This window comes from Hippocampus bargibanti, linkage group LG14, assembly GCF_051943395.1.
Source record: "Hippocampus bargibanti isolate YZ-2025 linkage group LG14, ASM5194339v1, whole genome shotgun sequence".
In the NCBI taxonomy this organism is placed as follows: domain Eukaryota; kingdom Metazoa; phylum Chordata; class Actinopteri; order Syngnathiformes; family Syngnathidae; genus Hippocampus; species Hippocampus bargibanti.
The window spans coordinates 18518081-18538601 of record NC_142747.1 but is presented as its reverse complement, the minus strand read 5'-3'; the positions used below and the strand labels follow the sequence as shown (position 1 = coordinate 18538601).

The window sequence follows — 20521 nt, the reverse complement described above, 5'->3', positions numbered from 1 at the left end:
AATAGAGGACCAAAACAAGCCGGCTGCTCCGGTGCTGCTATTATTATTATTATTATTATTATTATTATAACTATTTCACGGATTTTTGTCTGTCGCGGGTGATCCTGGTCCCCATTATCGCGAAAAACGGGGGACAACTGTAGTCTGGTATAATTTACATTTCGATGTTTTTTTTCCAATGATGTGTTTTTTTCCTTTTATCTGTTGCCTGTTGTTGGTTTTCGCACAACAGCAAATAAAATAATTGTTTCTTTCTTTCCTTGATCAATTTTATTGTGTTTCAACATGACGCAGCGTCCAGACGTATGATGTCAGACGTATGACGTTCGCGCACGTCCAACTGGAGGGGGGAAAAAAACCAAGTACATTTTTCACGAGGCGTCCACTCTTGTATAATGATGAACACTATTTTTGTACACACGTTCTTTGACTTTGTTGTATCCACTGCGGGATTCTCTTTATCATGGACAACACCACGGCGGAGGATTGGAATGTACGCCTCTCGCTGCTAAGTCAACCTTATTGCTAGCAAAAGTTGCTATAAGCTACCAAGGTAGCCGCCGAGCTCTCAGCTATGCGTTAGCACGTTAGCCTCACCTCGCTAAAAGCACCGACAAAGCGTCAAAGGTAAACAACCATGTCTCTTATCCGCGTGTTTGTGAGTTAATTCCAATGTCGTCTCTGTGAATTTATTCGACGCAGCCAATTTTCGTTTACGTGGTTTGAGGGCAAGTGTTTTAAGCAGCAACACTGCTAACGAAAAACAATACAACCCCCCCCCCCCACTATCACTAGCAAGGCCGACTTTATTGCGTCGGCGAGCTTATTCCAGTTTTCGATGTCGCCTAGAAGTCTTGTTTTACTCTCCCGTGACTATTCCTGGGAACACTGTGCTGACCTAACATTGCTTCGGGTGTGGTTATGTCGCTCCCAATGTTACAGGTGCCACCATTTATAGTGACGGAGGAATGTTTGACATGCTACATTAACATGCTTGCCGGTCTCCAGTTGCATGGACATTACTCTTTTGTAGTGTATGTGTTTACACACTGATTCAGTCCGCTATCTAACTTCTGGTATAAAGATCAAGTTTTAAAGCACGACAACATGATATAAATGGGTAGCTTGCATATTTCATAGTAAAAGGCAACTCAATATGCTTCATGCAAACAAAGAGGGAACACCTAAATTGATTGACAACAACGGCCAATGACGTCCAGGCAGAGAAAACAAAAACAGCTTTACCAGTGACAATATTCAACACGTATCAAGCGTAAAACAATTTTTTTGAAGAAGTTTTGCCAAATCATTTAGGGTTTCATTTTTAATGCATTTTTTAAATTAACAAACACGAGTATTGTCATCAAATGGTGAGTATAGTTTTTTTTTTTTTTTTTTAATGTTGCTGCGCCGATGACCATTTTGTGTTTGGGAGAGTTGCTTGTTCTGTAGCCACAAAGGGACATAAGTCTTCTTGTACCGTTCCCAAGCCCGGATAAATACGGAGGGTTGTGTCAGGAAGGGCATCTGACGTAAAAGCTTGGCCAAAACAGACATACGGATCACACCTCTAAAGATGGAGGACACTGATTTGTTGTGGCGACCTTTTGAAGGGAAAAGCCGAAGGGAAAAGAAGAAGAATGATGAATTAGTATTACAATTAACAGTGTCAGATATATTATACATAAATGTGTTGGTCTGTTACATTAGTTTGACCACACTCAAAGTCATCAGTAGTGATCTACAGTGGTAAGGTGAATAACGTGGTAGGCATTGAAATACTGAAAACAGGTTCGATTGTGATTCATCTTGCATGATCTAGAATAGGGCTGCCCAAACAGTCGATCGCGATTCTGGAATGTAGGGGTAAATGGGTGAGAGAGAAAAATGTGTTTCTGGGTCCATTTTATTCATATTATATGTTTTTATGTTAGTGTAAACTTCTTCCTAAGCATCCTATCAATACTGTTACCAGTCAGACTGCCTGAATGACTTTATTAAAAACTCAAAATGTCAAATTCAAACATTATTTTCTCTGCTCTTCTGCTTGCCTAGGCGACCAATGTGATCCTGAGCATGCAAGAGTGACTCTACAATTTATTTGGACTCCTGTCAGGAACACTTTTCAAGGAATCGTCCGAGCATTCCACACAGTGGTCTGTCAAGACTTCCCGTAATGTTTTGCTGCACCTGAACCATGTGAGGGTTTCTGCATTGGAGTCTGGGGGAAAAGACTGACCCTGTCTGTCCCTGAAAAGTGCACTTCCCTACCCCGTTGTCCCCCCCTCACCCCTTCCTACCCTGTCCACACATTCCCCATCTCCTCACCTTAAAAAAAAGGAGACACGCCATGATGTTCAGAGACCAGGTAGGTATCCTCACGGACTGGTTCAAGGGCTGGAACGAGTGCGAACAGACGGTGGCGCTCTTGTCACTTCTCAAGAGGGTGTCCCGCACCCAGGCACGCTTTTTACACATATGCCTTGAACACTGGTTGGCGGACTGCACAGAAATTCATATCTTGGAAGCAGAGGCCAATAATGCAGGTAGATGAATATGAATTTCTTGATTGATATACGGTGCAACCTCTGAGATGGATCACGTTTTTTTTTCTGTGATGCTAGTGAACCTGTTGCATTTGAATGAGAAATACAGTTCCATGCTGGGTCGCTTGCAGAGCGAAATTTGTTATTTTTGGGGTCATTTCATTCTTAATAAAAAACATAAATAAATACAATTCAATTGCCTACTGGAAAGGGCAACTTTCTTAAGTTCCAAAACTGCGCAGCAATGGCAAAGTGAACATTATAAGCTATTTTAACTCATTCACTGACAGACCATGTGCAAAAATGTGTTCACTCCACTACCAGGGTTTTTGTCATTTTCACTCAAATTCCAGGACACACAGAATATGGAGGATTAGGACTACATAAACATTCAATGTAGCATTAGAAACCTTAGACTCTCTTCTTTCTTCAGGAAAATGTCTATTTTTTATTTTATTAAGTACAGTATTTATTTTTATTATTATCTACTTATCTACTACTATTTGCTGTCTCTTAGCTATCTGGCTGGCTAGCTAGCTATCTATTAGCTATGTAGCTAACTATCTATTAGCTACCCTGCTTTCTATCTGAGTTATTCCGGGTTGAGTGAACGAACACTGACGCGTGTGGCTGCCGCAGCTCACCCACGGAAAAAATTATCTTGTGAATGTAAAGTGACCTTGAGTGTTTTGAAAGGCGCTTATAAATGAAATGGATTATTATTATAAATGATATGGGTCTGGAGTTATATGAGCTTGAAATGAGGACGGCTGTCCAAAATACAATGCAATACATACATATTGGTTTATATAGCGCTTTAACAACAGCTGAAGCTGAAACAAAAGGCTAACATGGAAAAAAGGGGAAATCCTGCCTCCTTGTGGAAAAGAAAAAAATGCCAGAGGCCATAGCCAGCGCTTTATCAGCACCCAAGCATGACAAAAACAGCACCGAGCCGACCTTCTGATCGCCTCAACTGATGGAAAGTTGCTGACTAAATATTTATTTGCTACAAACTGTCACCGGATGAAACGCGTAATAACAAGACACACAACATGTGACAGCCGTCCATTATAGTGTTAAATAAACGGCAAAGAAAAAAAAGCACCGGAGCGAGGTCATCTGAGCTCTGTAAACCAGTTTGGAGGTTCACCTGTATATCCAAATTGTTGTTTGAACAAAGTAAAGCTACAATACTGATGGAATATCTTCTGCCCTCAGCCATAGTCAACCAGTGGCACCAGGAGCCCAAGGACAAAATGGTGTCCTTACTTTTGTCCCATCTGCCTTTGCTGCAGCCACGCAACAGCGAGGCCAAATGTGAGTACATGAAGCTGCTGCAGAAGGTGTTGAGTCACACCATTGAGAGTAGCTTGTTTGTGGAGGAGAGCAGACAGTTACTGTCCTACGCGCTCATCCACCCCGCCACTACGCTGGAGGACCGCACGTCCTTGGCTATGTGGCTCAACCACCTGGAGGAACACCTATCCGGCGGCTACGTACCGTCCACACGGGCGCCGCCCAGCCCGTACCACCCGCGTCAGGGCTCGGACGAGTGGCATAACTCGGCCGAGACCCTGGAGTCCGGCCATGCCTGGCACGAAATGTCCCCCTCATCTAGCACATCTCCTGCAGGACAGAATGGGCACATGGCTTTTCCAGGCGGATTGTCCTCCCCGGTCAACAGTAACAACACAGGTAGCAATACGTCTGTGTAAGCTCTCAGTCGTACAGGAGTGGTCCATCGATGAGAAGGTTTCTTCAGCCATCATCTGTACTTCTTTGAAGACGTTTCGCTTCTTATCCAAGAGGCTTCGTCAGCAAACAAAAATTTTTGCTGGCCCTATATATATCCTTACGGTCCAGACGTGGCGGTGCCAGACTCTGCTATGATTGGTCCCTGCTCTCAGATTGGGGGGAGCAGAGGACTACTCCCTGCGGCTACACTCATTACTTCTATTGTCTTGACTGATTTACTTCTATTGTCCTGGCTGAGTATGGGGTCTACAACTGGCCTGATTGCGCCATTTGCTCTGGTATCACCTCATCAGCATAACTAAGCCTATGTTGCCTAAGAAGTCGGTTGTAGGAATGATCTAAATTGAACCTCACCCCACCCTGGCGATTGAGTGAAGGGTTTTGCTGTTTTGTGAAAATAGCTTCTTTTACTCCCCCTTCAAACCATCTGTTTTTCTTTTGCTTAAATTTTAACCTCATTGTCGTCAAATGAGTGGCTGATAGCTTTTAGGTACATATGTACTGCAGATTGAGGCCCACTCGTATTATCCCTGCGATGTTGATAAAGTCTTTCTTTGAGAATTTGTTTAGTCATTGGAAAATGTATATAAAAGTGTAGCCACAGGGAGTAGTCCTTTGCTCCCCCCAACTGGAGAGCAGGGACCAATCATAGCAGAGTCTGGCACGGCCACGTCTGGACAGTAGGGATATATATAGGGCCAAAACTACCAGCAAAAAAATTAGTTCGCTGACGAAGCCTCTTGGATAAGAAGCGAAACGTCCGACACCTTCAAAGAAGTACAGATGACGGCTGAAAAAACCTTCTCATCAAAGTAGCAACACAGGTTGATTTTTAGACCATACTGGAAAAATTACAACCAGCACGACAGTTTAATTTGTTCATTAATTTTTTTCTCTACTCATTCCCAGGAATGAGCGGGCAGATGCAGCCCAGCCCCTTAAAGACATGCGCCATCCCCTCCAGTCCCCAAGCCTGTGGCTCAGAGTGGTTCAGTCAGGACGACACGAGTAGCCGGCAGAACTTCTTCCCGACCGACCAAGCGCCGCTTTCCCCGCAGAGCAGCGTGGCCTCCTCAGGTAGCGAGCAAACAGAAGAGCAGGGCTCCGCACGCAACACCTTCCAAGAGGACGGCAGCGGCATGAAAGGTCAGAGGTCGTTCTCAATCGTGTGCTACGATGCGGTGACTTAAACTGATCTGTCATTTTGTGTCCTGTTGCAGATGTCCCCACATGGTTAAAAAGTCTCCGCCTTCACAAATATGCGTCGCTTTTCTCCCAAATGACCTATGAGGAGATGATGATTCTCACAGAACATCATCTGGAATCTCAGGTAAGATACACAAAGATCTGAGTTAGATTCCAATGAAATCTACAACTTTGATCAGCCATTAGGTTGTACAATTTGGAAACACGTCGAAATACTGTCATTATGTCTTTATCCCATATTTTCCGATGTATCCATTCAAAATGGCCGACGTGACGTTTACACGTCATTTTCGATTGATTATTATTATTATTATTATTATTCTTTTTTGTTGTGTAATGATGATCATTTCATGTTACGTCCGTAATAATAATAATAATAATAATAATAATAATAATAATAATAATACATTTCATTTATAAGCGCCTTTCAAAACTCTCAAGGTCACTTTTCAGTCACAGGATCAGTTCTTCTGTGGGTGAGCAGCGGCAGCCACATGCGCCAGAGTTCACTCAACCCCGAATCACTGACATAGATAGAAAGTTAGCCAGCTAGCTAATAGCTAGATAGCAGCTATATAGCTAGCTAGATAGCCGGCCATCTAGCTAATAGATAGCAAATATATAGCTAGGTAGTTAGCCAGCTAGATCGCTAGCTAGATAGCCTGCTAGATAGCTCAAGTGTGCAACATAATGTAAAAAGACCAGCACCCATTGTACACTTTCTCATTGACATTATTCATAATGACATCTAGTGCTCCAAAAATATGGCCGACATGCTTAAAATGACTTGTGTGCTAAACGCAAATTAACAAACTGGCTTATTTTGTTCACGTCGCATATTTTTCTCCAATGATTTATTCTGTTGTCTATCAACAGGTAGTTTGAATTTGGTGATTATGTTTTGTTTGTGTAGTCACAATTTAGATGGCTGAGTCAAGAAATGACAGGTTGCACTCGTTGTTATCTCCTTCCTCCTTAGAACGTCACTAAGGGAGCGCGGCATAAAATTGCCTTGAGTATACAAAAACTGCGTGAGCGGCAGAGTGTCCTTAAGTCTTTGGAAAAGGTAATTTACACTTTAATTATTTTTTTTATGAGTAGTAATTAGTCTTCATGTGGTTCGGTTGAAGAAACTCCCCTTTAGCTTTTTGGCTGATTGGGTCTTTGTTTGTAATTGTGCTCTTGTGTCTTACAAATATCCGCACCTCATTTGCTCGCAGGATATTTTGGAAGGAGGAAACCTTCGCAACGCTCTGCAGGAGCTGCAGCAGATCATCGTCACACCCATCAAGGCTTATAGCACGTTATTGATGCAAGCTTCGCAAGAACCCACCAGCGCCGCTCCTGAAGCGACAAAGTCGGGGACGGTTAAAGAGGCAGTCCGTGAGGGATTCCATTCTCACAGCACACCCGCCTGCGATGGAGATTCCTCTGTGACGCCTATCCCGGACGGTGACATTGCTGGACAGTTCACCAGAGTTATGGGGAAAGGTAAGGAGCATCTGTTTGTTATGGTGGTGCGGTGATATGAATCACTGGAAGCATATTTTATCATCACCTGTGAGCATATTTTTTTGACATAATCCAAGGCGTAAAAATGTCAAATTTTCAAATCAAAATCCATTTGGTCATTTGAAAACCGAGGTTTGACTATTTTGTCAATTATAAAGAAATGGCACCAACATGATTTTCTTCATGATTTTTGTCTTGCCTTGCTCGAGAATCAAAACAATGGCTTCAGATTCGGAGAAGATGCTTTCTTGTTACTCATCCGGTTATGAATATGATTCAAATAGTTCTGAAGAGGAAAGCATAAATGTTTGCAATCGATTTAAAGAAGTTCTTCCGGGTCATTTTGAGGACTGATGTGTAGCGTCCCCAAAAATGCACAAGATGGCGCCCAAGCACCGTTGGAAATGGGTTGTCTTGATTGATTTGAAAATTGATTTCTCTGCTGGGAATTTGTGTTAGCGAATATCAAATTGTCTTGGTGCAACACACAATGATTCACGTCGCGTTATTTATGTGTTTTCCTTTTAATTTCGCCATCAACACGGCGTTTTCAGACCACACATAGTACCACAAAATGCATTGTGTGTCACTTTCTCGGTCAGGGGTGTTGCCTCCGTGACGTGACGTCAGGAATTGTCACCAACTCAAAAACAAGACTTCCTGAATATTCAGCGCGAGTCTTAAAACGTAAAATATAGCTATATGCGGTGGAATATTTGTAAAATACGCTCAGTAGAAGTCATTTGAAGTGATTTGACAAATTATGGACACAACTTGTCCGGAGGCGTCGGTTGTCCTTTAAATAAAATTACATTGAAGTGCTTCATGTAGTTGAATGTATGATGTTATTAGTCATTAATTATCCTTTTCAACATTCTGCGCTCTCATATCTGTTGTTTCAGTGTGCACACAGCTTCTCGTGTCCAGGCCAGATGAGGAGAATATCAGCTGCTACCTCCAGCTCATTGAAAAGTGTCTAATACACGAGGTGAGTGTCTGTACCTGATGTATTCTCATCATAATAGTATCCAGGGGGAGAGGTGTGTTGTCGACTCGACTCTAGGTGGCGTGGAGACCTTATGAACTTAGCGGGAAATTACAGTTAATCACAAAATAAATGTAAAAAATGAACGGAAAAGAAATTAGCAAGAAACGAGGCTGACATGATGGAACATACTTCACGTAATTGATGATCATCTTGAATGCAGCATAGAACATCCAATAGGACCTCGCACGGTGCTGCTGTTTTGGTCAGCAACAGAGTTTAAATGGGCTCACTTGTTTACTCTGTGATATTGAAAGGAGATTCTGACTACATTGCCTCAATTTAAGCCAGGATTTCTTCCATCTCTGCACTGAATGTTTATGTAGTCCTAAAACTCAATATTCTGTGGGTCCTGGAATTTTAGTGAAAATGACAAAAACCCTGGCAATGGAGTGGACGCATTTTTACACGTCTGGCAGTGAATAAGTTAAAAGAAAGGTTTTCATGTTCATCCTCTCTCATTATTGGTATTTTGTGGTAAGATACTGGGCTGAGCTGTTTTTATTAAATTGATGATAACCACAAACAAAATAAAATGTTTTTTTTTTTTGTTTTCATTCTTTTCAGGCTTTCACAGAAACCCACAAGAAACGACTGGTTTCCTGGAAGCAGCAGGTCCACAAACTGCTCCGCCTGGTCCCTCGTAAAGCCATGCTGGACATGCCCGTGTACCGACAAAAAGGGTGAGCTGAGCACTACTTCAAATCTTGAGCCGCCATTTGATGTGAAATCATTTCAAGGGGAATCAAAATGGAGTCCTCCCGGTTTATTTTCCTATGTCTTGTTGTCTTTTGCTGCTCCAGCTGGGCCTACGGCTCCAACTCCCTCCCCACAGCGGGCTCTGTGAGCGGAGGCGTGGGCCGACGGGGCCAGAGGCAGTTCCAAATAACGCCCCGTGGACTCCCGGCGGGACGCATAGGTCTCCTCAGCCCCGGTGGAATCGGCGGCGTCTCTCCCCGCCACGCTCTCACCAATCCTGCGCTAGCAGGCCAGGGTCGTCAAGTCAGTATCACTGTCATTTTGTTCACATTTTACAATCACGGCAGCATCGGCGACTGAGCTGAATATCAATCAACTGATACGAAATTGTCTTTTGTTTTTTAGAGCTTGTGGTTTGCTAACCCCGGGGGAAGTAACAGCATGCCAAGTCAAAGTCGTAGCTCTGTGCAACGGACCCACTCGCTTCCTGTCCACACTTCGCCGCAAACCATGCTCATGTTCCAGCAGCAAGGTTCTGTATCTTCCGTTTGCTCCGTCATTCTGTAGTTATCTCTTCAAATGGTTTATTTGCTTTTCTTACGACTTCAATACTCTTCCAGAATCCACCTTTTTTGCTCAACTACCGTATTTATTCGAATACAGCGATACCTTGGCTTACGGAACTTAATTGGTTCTCAGACAGTGTGTAAGACGAAAAATGTGTATCATATATGTGAGTGGATGAGTGTATAATAATATTAACAACAACAATAATAATAATAATACATTTCATTTATAAGCGCTTTTCAAAACTCTCAAGGTCACTTTACAGTCACAGGCTTAGTTTTTCTGTGGGTGAGCATTGGCAGCCACGCGCGCTCTACCCGAGAGTAACTTAAATAGATAGAAAGCTAGCTTGCTAGCTAATAGACAGCTAATAGATAGTTAGGCAGCTAGATAGCAAATGGAGAGCTGGATGGATAGAGAGAGAGAGAGAGAGAGAGAGAGAGAGAGAGAGAGATGGATAGATGGATGGATGGATGGATGGATTGATTGCTAGCAAACAGAGGGCTAGCTAGATCGCTAGCCAACTAGAGAGCAAAGAAAAGAGCTTATTGTTTATTCAGTTATATTATTGTCAATTATATACTCCATTTGAACCTATTTGATACTCTGTTTTGATTTGATTTTTAAAAAATAATTTATGATAAAATTTAACACTCAATTATAACCCAAACCGCCATTTTATTATTAGATTGCCAAATTCCAGGCGCTGACCTGGAAATCAACCCAACGCTGGAGTCGCTGTGCCTCAGTATGACGGAACACGCCTTAGGGGGTGAGTGTCTTTCGCTGCGTTCACGGCAGCCAAAAAAAAAAAGGTGGTTAAGATAAAATGTATTCACATGTTTTCATCACCACCACAGACGGAAGTGACCGGACATCGACGATATGAAAAGACGACAAAAGGAAGAAAAAAAATAAATATCCTCATCACCCAGCACAAAGAATTACGTATGCTCAAGCAAACCAGGCAAAAAGCAGAAGCGGTCGAGTCACTACATACATAATGACAAAAAAAAACTGTGTAGATGTTGTCGAATATTTTTGTACTTTATTATATACAACTAAGTTTATTATTACACACAAAAAAAAATGGAATACAGATAATTATTATATTGCAAGACAGGGAGGATGGTTGACGCCTGTGTCATTTGCAGGACTGTGACATGGCGCAATATATGAGCAAGAGAGGGTGAAAAGGATCGGTGCTGTCTTCAAAACGGCCCCCTTTATGAGTTCTCCTTCTTTTTCCTTATTCCCCGCAGACCTACGTCGCTTCGCGCGTGGATCGGCCAGAAGTAAGGCACTTTTTTTTATACAAAAGGCACTAGACTGTAATTGGCTTCAGATGACACTTTTGAGACCCCGAAAGGCATCTGAAAAGATTTCCCACCCCTAACTGTCCACTCCAGATTATTACGAGGAACGAGCATGACGTTTAAACAGCAGGCCTTGCCTTTTTATTCCAAGCGTTACACTCTCAAGTCTCCTCTCCACTAAAGCCAAAGAGTTTTTTTTTTTTTTTCAGTCTGTGGCTCACTCGGGAAGAATTCCTGGCGACAGAATCGTTTAACATTAAAAAGCAGTCCGAGAATCCTCCACTGCGCTTTGTTTCCGTTATATCGTTTTATTTTATTTTATTTTTTCTCCCTACTGGCGTTAATGATGATGAATTATCGTGTTGTACTGAGGAACGAATGAAGGCCAGCCGAGCTAATTTGAAACATGCTTCCAAACCGGCGACCCCAAGTACAGGGTGTCCTCGACTGCCAGGGTCATAATATATATATTCAAATCCAAAGCAGTCAAATGTCTGAAAACACTTCTCCCAGACTAAATATGAAACAATCCAATTAAATGAATTCAATAACTCCAGTGCTAACAAATTAGCAACATATTTTTACACAGCTAGTTTAGAACAATACAATGTCATCAACTGGGGACCCCCTCGACTGCCAGGAAGTACAGTGATACCTTGATTTACAAACCCCTTGGCTTATGAACTTTTCGCTTTACGAACGTTACATTTATGAAAATGTTATCTTGGCATTCAAACTATTTTTCGGGATACACACGAAGCTGCCACAATGAATGATGTGTGGTTCGCGAACGAGCCCGTTCTCCTAACAAGAAAATGGCAGCCGGCTTGTTTTGGTCCTCTAATTTCTGCCCCCCACTCCCAGTCGTCGGTTAAAGCCACGTGATTGGTCAAGAACGCAGCAGTGAGGGGGTGGGGGTTACAGACAGAGCGTGAAGCCATTCTCCCAAAAAGAAAATGGCAGCTGATATTTTATTTCCTCTATTCCCCGCCCCCAGTCTTCGGTTAAAGCCACGTGATTGGTCAAGAACGCAGCAGTGAGGGGAGGTGGTTTAAACGTTAAAGAGAGAGGCAGACGACAGAGAGAGAGTGACAAAATGGATAGAAAACAGTGAAATTTGGACTCGTTTCCACTTTGATAGTTCAAAGGCAGAGTGTAGACTGCAAGGTTAAAATTCCCATCAATCACGTTCCCCAAATAACCCGCACAAGCCCTCTGTACACTTGATGCAAAAAGCTATCAACCCAGCTAAATCGAACACAATTGATGAGGAACAAGGTAAAATTAGGAAGGAAGGAAAAGGCTACGTTCCTCATCAAGTTTTAATGCTGATGAAACCGGCCATTCCATCAAGCCATCAACGACCATCACAAAGGTAAATAAAATGACTTTATTATATAGTACAGTTTATTTCTTGAATTATAATACCCTAGCACATTTATTATACATAAAATAAGGTATATTTTGTGTAGTTTTATGGCTTATTTAGTAGAAAATCATGTTTTATGGGGACCTGGGAACGGATTATTCTCATTTTAATGGTTTCCTATGGGAAATTAATTTTTGGAATACACACTTTTCGCCTTACACACTGTCTGCGAACCAATTAAGTTCGTAAGCCAAGGTATCACTATACTAAAGAATCAAATTAAATGAATTCAGTAATTACATTGCTCACAAATTAGCCGCTAGTTCATTACAATACGATGCCAACAACTGGGGTCCTCCCGGATTGCCCGCAAGTCCTGTCCAAAAGCAAAATTGATCGAGAAATGCCTAAATTCACTTTCATTCTTAACAATCGGCTTTCAAAATTAGACCCATGCACCAAATTTAACACCCTTTTTTTATCCTGACACATGATGATTTGATGACTGATACGTTTTTTTTCTCCCCCAAGGTGCTCCGAAATGTCCGTATTTTCCATTAGTGTCTGTGTTTCAGTGAGACCTCAACATTATCACATGGTTTATCAGTGTTGAATCGTTTAAATAATAATAATAATAATGAATTAATAAACAAAAGAAAGTGGTCTTCTAACCCTGACGTCTGTTTTGGAATGTGACAGGGTCGAGGTGCATGAATATGGTGTCTCTTTTTGGCTCACTTTTGTTTGTTCGGTTGTTTTGTAAGGCAGGTATTAGAATGTTTTTTTTTTGGGTGGCGGTACCCATGGTTTAAAAAAAAAAGTAAACGTGCTCAAACAGTGGAACCCTCAAAGTTGACTTCCGTTTCGCAATTAATGTTAAATAAATAAACAAGTTTAAAAGTCAAACTGTAAACATGATGACATACTATGGATGATTTATAGATGATCATTTCAGGACACGATTTCCTCAAGTTAAAAATAATTTCTATATTGTTTTTTTTTATTAGAGCTCAACCCTTACGGACAATTTTGAGGCTAATCGCAATGTTTGACAGAATAAAATTCTGTCAATCATACCATTAATTCTTAAAATATACAGGGACTAAAATTACTTTTTTGTTTTTGATCCCTTAACATTTCCAACAATTAATATTAATTGCACAGGGAACCGTTTTAAAGAATTCCTATTATAATTGTTTAAAACAAAACCTACATTTTTTTCATGCCCCCTTTAAATAATGATACAATGATACGTCTTTATTTCTTAATTTATAATCAAAGTCAGCTCTATTGTCAAATATGCTAATATACCATATGTATATATACATAGCACATTTATTATACATAAAATAAGGTATATTCTGTGTAGTTTTAAGGCTTAAAAAATTTGAAAGTAGAAAATTATGTTTTATGGGGACCTGGGAACGGAATATTCTCATTTTAATGGTTTCCAATGGGAAATTAATTTTTGAGATACACACTTTTCGCCTTACACACTCTGTTTGGGAACCAATTAAGTTCGTAAGCCAAGGTATCACTGTATGAGTTGCTAGCTATGCTCTCAGCTACACTTCTTTTTACATTCAATAAATTCTCAGTTTGATTTATTTTTTCATGAATTGTATTTGTATTATATACTAACAATATCTGACCTAAATATCCGAGTGAACACATATGACTAATTCAAAATTCCGTTTGAAATTTCAATGTTATTAATTCCCATTTGGAGGTTCCACTGTACACACAAAGTTGTTTTGTTTGTTTGTTTTCTTTAGGGGGTTAATAAACTCCCCTAACGCTTAATTTCTATAATCGCATGTGTGGCAATGCAGCACGTTGTAGATAAAAAAGGACGACATGGTGAGCGGGCATCTTGCAACTGAAGTTGTGTCTGTGTTTGTGTGTTTATAACGCCTGTTTACATCTTTGCAAGATGATTCCCACGTTATGTTTTGAGAAAAACAAAAACAACCACCCGCCCCCTTTTATTTTTGTTTCTGTGTATCCTTAAAGGACAACCGACGTCTCCGGACAAGTCGTGTCTATAATTTGTAAAATGGCTTCGAATGAATTCTACTGAGCGTATTTTACAAATATTCCACCGCATATAGCTATATTTTACGTTTTAAGACTCACGCTGAATATTCCGGAAGTCCTGTTTTTGAGTTGGTGACGAGTCCTCACGTTACGTCACTGAAGGAACGCCCCTGACCGAAAAAAGGACACATTGTAGCAGTCCTTCCATCACGTCAATGCATTTTGCTGTACTTGTTTGGTCTGAACGTGTTGCATCAAAAAGAGGCAGAAGAGGGCGACAAAGCTCCGTGTAAGGAATTAATTAGCCTGTGGAAACGGGCTGATTAATTAGTTACACGGAGCTCTGTCGCCCTCTTCTGTCTCTTTTTTGGTGCTACATTTCCCCCCTATTGCCTCAAAATGGCACGGAATAGATTCTTTAATCGATTGCAAACATGTCTGCTTTCCTCTTCAGAACTATTTGAATCATATTCATAACTAGATGAGTAACAAGAAAGCATATTCTCCAAATCTGAACCCATTGTTTTGATTCTCCAGCAAGGCAAGACGTCTTGGCGTGACACCACGAACAAGGGGGCGGGACCTTCTGAAATTGGCCACTTCCGGGTTCTTTTTTTTTTTGCAGATTTTGGACACTTTAAGTCATTTTTATTGGTGTTTTGCATTTGACTAAAAATATCATACTGCATGTTTTGGGTATTTTAGATGCTATAAAACGTTTTTCCGATGTCAGTCAGGAAACAAAAAAAGTGATGTCGGTTGTCCTTTAACATGTTGGCTTCATGGTGTCGAGTTATATTGCAGTCATGGGTTTTCTTCAGAGCAGGCTCTTGGATACATCTGACTTCATTTAAAAAACATCACGCTCGTGCCGGACAAGGACCTCAACAACGTTTTTAGGACTTGTATTACATAATACACTCAGATTGTGCTTTTCATAAGTGAATCACTCATTGCGGAAATAATGATGCTGCAAACAAGGGGCATGACTACGCTTTTTCTGAGCCATGCTTGATGAGTAATTTGTAAAACCACTACACAACAAACAATACAAGGCCAAGGAGTACTCCATGTTTACATTCCAATGATGCACTTCCAAGTTGTGTTTTTTTTTATTTTTAGAACAGGGGTAGGGGGGACCTGTGGCTAATTACACATGCACAAAAAGTTCAGGATGAACCTAAAATGCATAGTAAACTTACAGATCTGTTCAATTTGACATCTTAAATTTTAAAATGTTAATTTCAAACTGGATGTATATCTGCCTCAATACTGCAGAGGTGCAGGCTTTGCTTCCGTGGCTTTTCTTTGGGTATTCTGGTTTCCTCCCACATTCCTAAATACACACATGACAGGTTAATTAAAATTGTAAGTTGTCCGTCCATAAAGGACACCTGACACCTCCCGACAAGTTGTGTCCATAATTTGTAAAATCACTTCAAATGACTTCTACTGAGCGTATTTTACAAAGATTCCACCGCATATAGCTATATTTTACGTTTTAAGACTCGCGCTGAATATTCAGGAAGTCTTGTTTTCGAGTTTGTGACGTCACTAAAGGAACGCCCCTGCCCGAGAAAGCGACACACAATGCATTTTGGGTACTTTGTTTGGTCTGAAAACTTTGTGTTGATGGCAAAATTAGAAGGAAAACACGTAAATAATGCGATGGGTGAATCGTGTGTTGCACCAAGACTACTATTTGATACAATAGTTGACACAAATTCCCAGCAGACAAATCAGCCCATTTCCAACGGAGCTTGGGCGCCATCTTGTGCATTTTCTGGGACGCTACATTGGAGTCCAGACGCCTCAAAATGAGACTGAAGGACCTCTTTAATCGATTGCAAACATTTATGATTTTCTCTTCAGAACTATTTGAATCATATTCAAAACATTTTTCTGATGTCATTTAGGAAACAAAAAAAATGGTGTCGGTTGTCCTTTAAGTGAGATTGTGGGTGTGTATGGTTGTTTGTCGATGCATTACATGCGATTGGATGCCATCCAGTTCAGGGTGTCCCCCGCCTAGTGCCCGAAAACAACTCCATCGACTCCAACTTGTAAAATGATGGATGGATTCCTAACTGTTCAATATTTTTTTGTGCTTTATCTATTAGTTTTATTCAACGATCCGTTTTCTAAACCACTTAACCCTCCTGTGGTCGCTGGTTCCTGTCCCAGCAGTCTTCGAGGAAGTAGGCGGGGCACACCCTGAACGATTCAATCGCATGGCACGCAGAGGCAAACAACCATTGATGCTGAAACCTCGGGAGGAAAAGTTTTGAAGGGGATAAATGATGTCATACCGCATTTGAGCTTCATCCTGAAATGTCACCGAAAAGCCGAAAAACTTTAATGTAAACGATTCACGTCAGTCGGCATATATTTTTGGATTAAGACGGGCCTCAGAGGACCGCAACGGTTCTCCCAATCCCTGGACTAGCGCTCACATTGAAATCATTGATGTCCCTGCCAAGCTTTTTTCTAATGTCTTTTGAAATACTGTGCATCCAGTGCTTGCTTTTGTTATGTTGTCGTTTCTTTCTTTCTTTCTTTTTTAAACTGTAAGTCCTATTTGTGAATGGTCTGAAGTGCAGCATCTGTCAACTCAATGGCAGTCCCAAATTAAAAAGGTTCAGTTTTTGCAACGGAATCAATAGTTTGTTCTGTGTCTTTTCATTTGGATCTTCATGCAGTGACTTTGACCATTAAGTGGACATTAAATGTCCTTGAGAGCTTTGATTATTATTATTATTATTATTATTATTATTATTATTATTATTATTATTATTATTATTATTATTATTATTATTAATCAGATAGAAGCAGAAAGCCTGTAATAGTGCTGCAATGGGGAAATTTGCAGTCCACAGCGAGAATTTGAAAGGGGAAAAAAACTACATCTTGTGTGGAGGGTGAAAAGATAAAACACTATGTACACAGTAATAATAGTAATAATAATACATTTAATTTTAAGCGCCTTTCTTTCAAAGCTCTCAAGGACATTCTACAGTCACAGACAAGCATAAGTACTATAATAAATAAAATGCAATAATTATAAAAAAAATAATATATATATATATATCTCTAAAATGTATTTATACAATATCAATCTTTATTTTCTAGGTTCAGTGTTCGGAACATTCAATCCGATACGTCATCGAAAGTACTTCCGGGTTGAACGGCATCCGTTTTTTTTGTAATCTCGCAAACGACAACGAACCGCCTTTCTGTCGCGTTATTAATTTACCCAAGATGAAGCCAAAGTCCTCTCGGTGCTGAATTCGACACAACCAGCAAAGGTATGTTATGATAATAATCTTAAATGATTCCATTTTATTTTGTTTTCAGTAGCCAAGAGTATCTCGTGTAAGCACGTAACTTCCCAAGAAGGCTCGTCAAAGCCTTCGTTAAGGTACTTTGTTCATTTTCTCCTTTGTTTGTTTATGTCTTATACCTCTAAAAATAAGGCTCGTTTGTGTTTATAAAGTCACAATTCTGTGACTGGAAAAGAACGAGAATGTTTCCAATGGCGTAATTTACCCACTTCTGAAATGTATTTCTTGATTTGCACAGTAGACAGTGAAATGGGAAATGGCTGAAACAAACGGAATTCTGGAAATATATTCAAAATGTGACTTTTACTTTGGAGAAGCAGCACATTCGTCCATTTAATAGATCACAGACCGAGTTCAGTATCGAATAGTGATGGGAATTCCGGCTCTTTTTAGAGAGTTGGTTCTTTTGGCTCGGCTCACTAAAAAGATCCGGCTCTTTTGGCTCCCAAATGGCTCCTCAGTTTTTTTGTTGCTTAAATTAAGTAACTACCTAAATAATGTCAAATTATGTGAAAAACGAATTACTCATGTGAAAAAGACACTATATCAAATATTTTTATTTGTATGGCTTTATATGTGCACAGAGAGCATACACTAACTTTCACGTTCCCTGTGGTTACTCTGATCTGATGATCAGCTGTCACTAATTTGCTTTTCATATTAATAAGGCTATCATACCAACTAGTAAAAAATATCATAATTGAATAATAATGCTAGCTAATAGATAGCTAGCTAGCTGGATAGATAGCTAACATATAGCCAGCCAGCTAGCAAGATAACTAATAATAATAATACATTTCATTTATAAGCACCTTTCAAAACTCTCAAGGTCACTCTACAGTCACTGCATCAGTTTTTCTGTGGGTGAGCAGCGGCAGCCACATGCGCCTGCGTTCACTCAACCCCGAATAACTCAAATAAATAAAAAACTAGCTAGCTATTAAATAGCCAACAGATAGCTAGCTAGCCAATAGATCGCTCATAGATAGCCCACTTAAGATTTCACATCAGCAAAGTTATGAAAGGAAGAATAACGGAAAGAAAGAAGTAGAAAAACAAAATTGAGTAGCTGCTCAAAAGACAGTCACTCTTGCGGCGCCATCTTTAAGTCAAAAGAACAAAAAAAAAATTCATAATCATACTCATAATCTGATCCATGACAGATTTGTTTTTTTCTCGTCCAAGTCCACGATGTCCTTCCCAGAGGAGTTGGGGGCTCGCAGAAAAGAACGCAGGACGGGAACGCAGCCCAAGGTGCGACTGAGTCGGTCTGAGGAGAGACGAGACGCTGGCGGCGGTCGCAAATCTTCTCGCGCCAGACGGCAGGATTTTTCAGCACGCGAACCGGTTGCCGAACGGCCCGTTAGCGACGGCTTTGAGTACGGGAATTTTTTGAAAGAGCTGGAGAGCAGAGACCAGACCGGAACCAGCACCTCATTTTCCCAGAGATTGGGCTGCCGATGTCCTAGTACGGAAGATTCAGAAGAGGGAGCATCTGGTCCGGTGTTGGTTGCCGAGTCGTCGACCGCCGAAAGTGGCGGCGTTCGCACATTCCGGCAAAAAATCCAAGACGCAGTGGGTCAGTGCTTCCCGATGAAGACTCAGAGCGTAGCGACGATGCCATCAATCCCTCAGGCGTTGTCCTTAGCACCAAGTTCCACCGCGTCAAGGCGGAAGATCCATTTAAGCGAGCTAATGCTAGATACCTGCCCGTTCGCGGCGGGGTCGGACCTGGCACAGAAGTGGCATGTCATCAAGCAGCACACGGCGACGGAACCCGCCGCCGGGCTAACGGATGACGTGGACGACCGACTGAGAGAACGCCGGCGCGTCAGTATCGCGCATGGCGTGGAACCGCCGGCCAACGCCGAGATCCATACGCTGGAGGTGACGTCCCGGGCCGGCCCGGCGTTCCACAGGCGCCGCGGGCCCAAACTGCCCGTGGCCGAAGACTGCGGATCCGAGCAGAAGGAGCTTCACCTCCAGCGGCAGCACCAGCTACTTCTCCAGAGCTGTTTGGACACTCTGGACGAGGCGGTGGCATCGTCTTCCTCCGCTTCTTGTGACCCGGAAGTCGCCACGAGAACCACGTCGCCCCGCGCCGGCCCGCTTGTTCACACCCAGATCGACTACATCCACTGTTTGGTCCCCGACCTGCTGCAGATCACGAACCTGCCTTGCTACTGGGGCATCATGGACCGCTACGAGGCGGAGGGGCTCCTGGAGGGCAAACCCGAGGGTACCTTCTTACTCCGCGACTCCGCTCAGGAGGACTACCTCTTCTCGGTCAGCTTCCGTCGCTACGGTCGCTCGCTGCACGCCCGCGTGGACCAGTGGAACCACAACTTCAGCTTCGACGTACGCGACCCCAGCGTCTTTCACGCGCCCACCGTCACGGCCTTGTTGGAGCACTACAAGGACCCCAGCTCGTGCATGTTCTTCGAACCTCTGCTGTCCTTCCCCATTCACCGCACGCAGCCCTTCAGCCTGCAGAGGCTTTGCCGCGCCGTCGTCAGCAGCTGCACCACCTACGACGGCATCAACGCGTTGCCCGTGCCCAACGCCTTGAAGAAACATCTCAAAGAGTATCACTACAAGCAAAGGGTACACATCCACCGACTGGACACGTGGTGGGAATGACCGGTGACCACAACAACTCCTCGCCCGAACCGCACTTATTTATTGGACTGTACATTCGAAACATACTGTCAACCAGTGGCGGGCCGTGCATGTCACTTCTAGGCCTTCAGTAATGCCATGTCTGAATAAATCAGCTGCGAGTGTGGTGTGATATTACTGTACGTCCACTGTTGGTGTTGACCAGGAAATAACGTGTGACTTGAAGGAACTGTCATTAAACTGTTCGAATATTTACTGTGAACATGTGGATTCATGATAATCTCATAAAATCGCAATATTATTTGCTATTTCTGCTAGCTTCGGAGCTGTCCAACCTTTCTTCATGACGTCCATCTATTCTTGAAAATGGCTTGAACAGTATACAGGTAACATCCGACTTACGACCAGCTCGACTTACAACCACCCGTAACTACGACCATGACCTCCAGATCCTATTTTTTTAACATTTTTATTCTATGCCCGGGCAATCGACCACTATTTGATAC

The 20521-nt window shown here is 42.0% G+C and overlaps 2 protein-coding genes across 6 annotated transcripts; both read left to right on the top strand.

Annotated features, from left to right (window-relative positions):
* The first annotated feature begins 335 nt into the window (after positions 1-335).
* samd4b (sterile alpha motif domain containing 4B) lies at positions 336-16709 on the top strand. Of its 3 annotated transcripts, none has more exons than XR_016117174.1 (14): positions 336-627; positions 2056-2546; positions 3768-4244; positions 5214-5450; positions 5525-5634; positions 6490-6576; positions 6731-7001; positions 7925-8010; positions 8635-8750; positions 8871-9069; positions 9172-9298; positions 10022-10105; positions 10194-10281; positions 10488-16709. XR_016117174.1 is itself a non-coding variant. In XM_089013844.1 (13 exons), the coding sequence occupies exons 2-13, from the start codon at positions 2351-2353 to the stop codon at positions 10220-10222; spliced, it is 2019 nt and encodes a 672-aa protein (XP_088869970.1). In that variant the 5' UTR covers positions 336-627; positions 2056-2350; the 3' UTR covers positions 10223-16709. The 3 variants fall into 3 exon arrangements, 1 of the variants encoding a protein (XP_088869970.1); XR_016117175.1 differs by having other exon boundaries at positions 10194-10628; positions 12550-16709; XM_089013844.1 differs by having other exon boundaries at positions 10194-16709.
* Positions 16710-17240: 531 nt separating this feature from the next.
* socs9 (suppressor of cytokine signaling 9) lies at positions 17241-20277 on the top strand. Of its 3 annotated transcripts, none has more exons than XM_089014348.1 (2): positions 17241-17360; positions 18582-20277. In XM_089014348.1, the coding sequence occupies exon 2, from the start codon at positions 18588-18590 to the stop codon at positions 20034-20036; it is 1449 nt and encodes a 482-aa protein (XP_088870474.1). In that variant the 5' UTR covers positions 17241-17360; positions 18582-18587; the 3' UTR covers positions 20037-20277. The 3 variants fall into 3 exon arrangements, with proteins under 3 accessions (XP_088870474.1, XP_088870475.1, XP_088870476.1); XM_089014349.1 differs by having other exon boundaries at positions 17242-17360; positions 18560-20277; XM_089014350.1 differs by having other exon boundaries at positions 17333-17473.
* Positions 20278-20521: the final 244 nt, after the last annotated feature.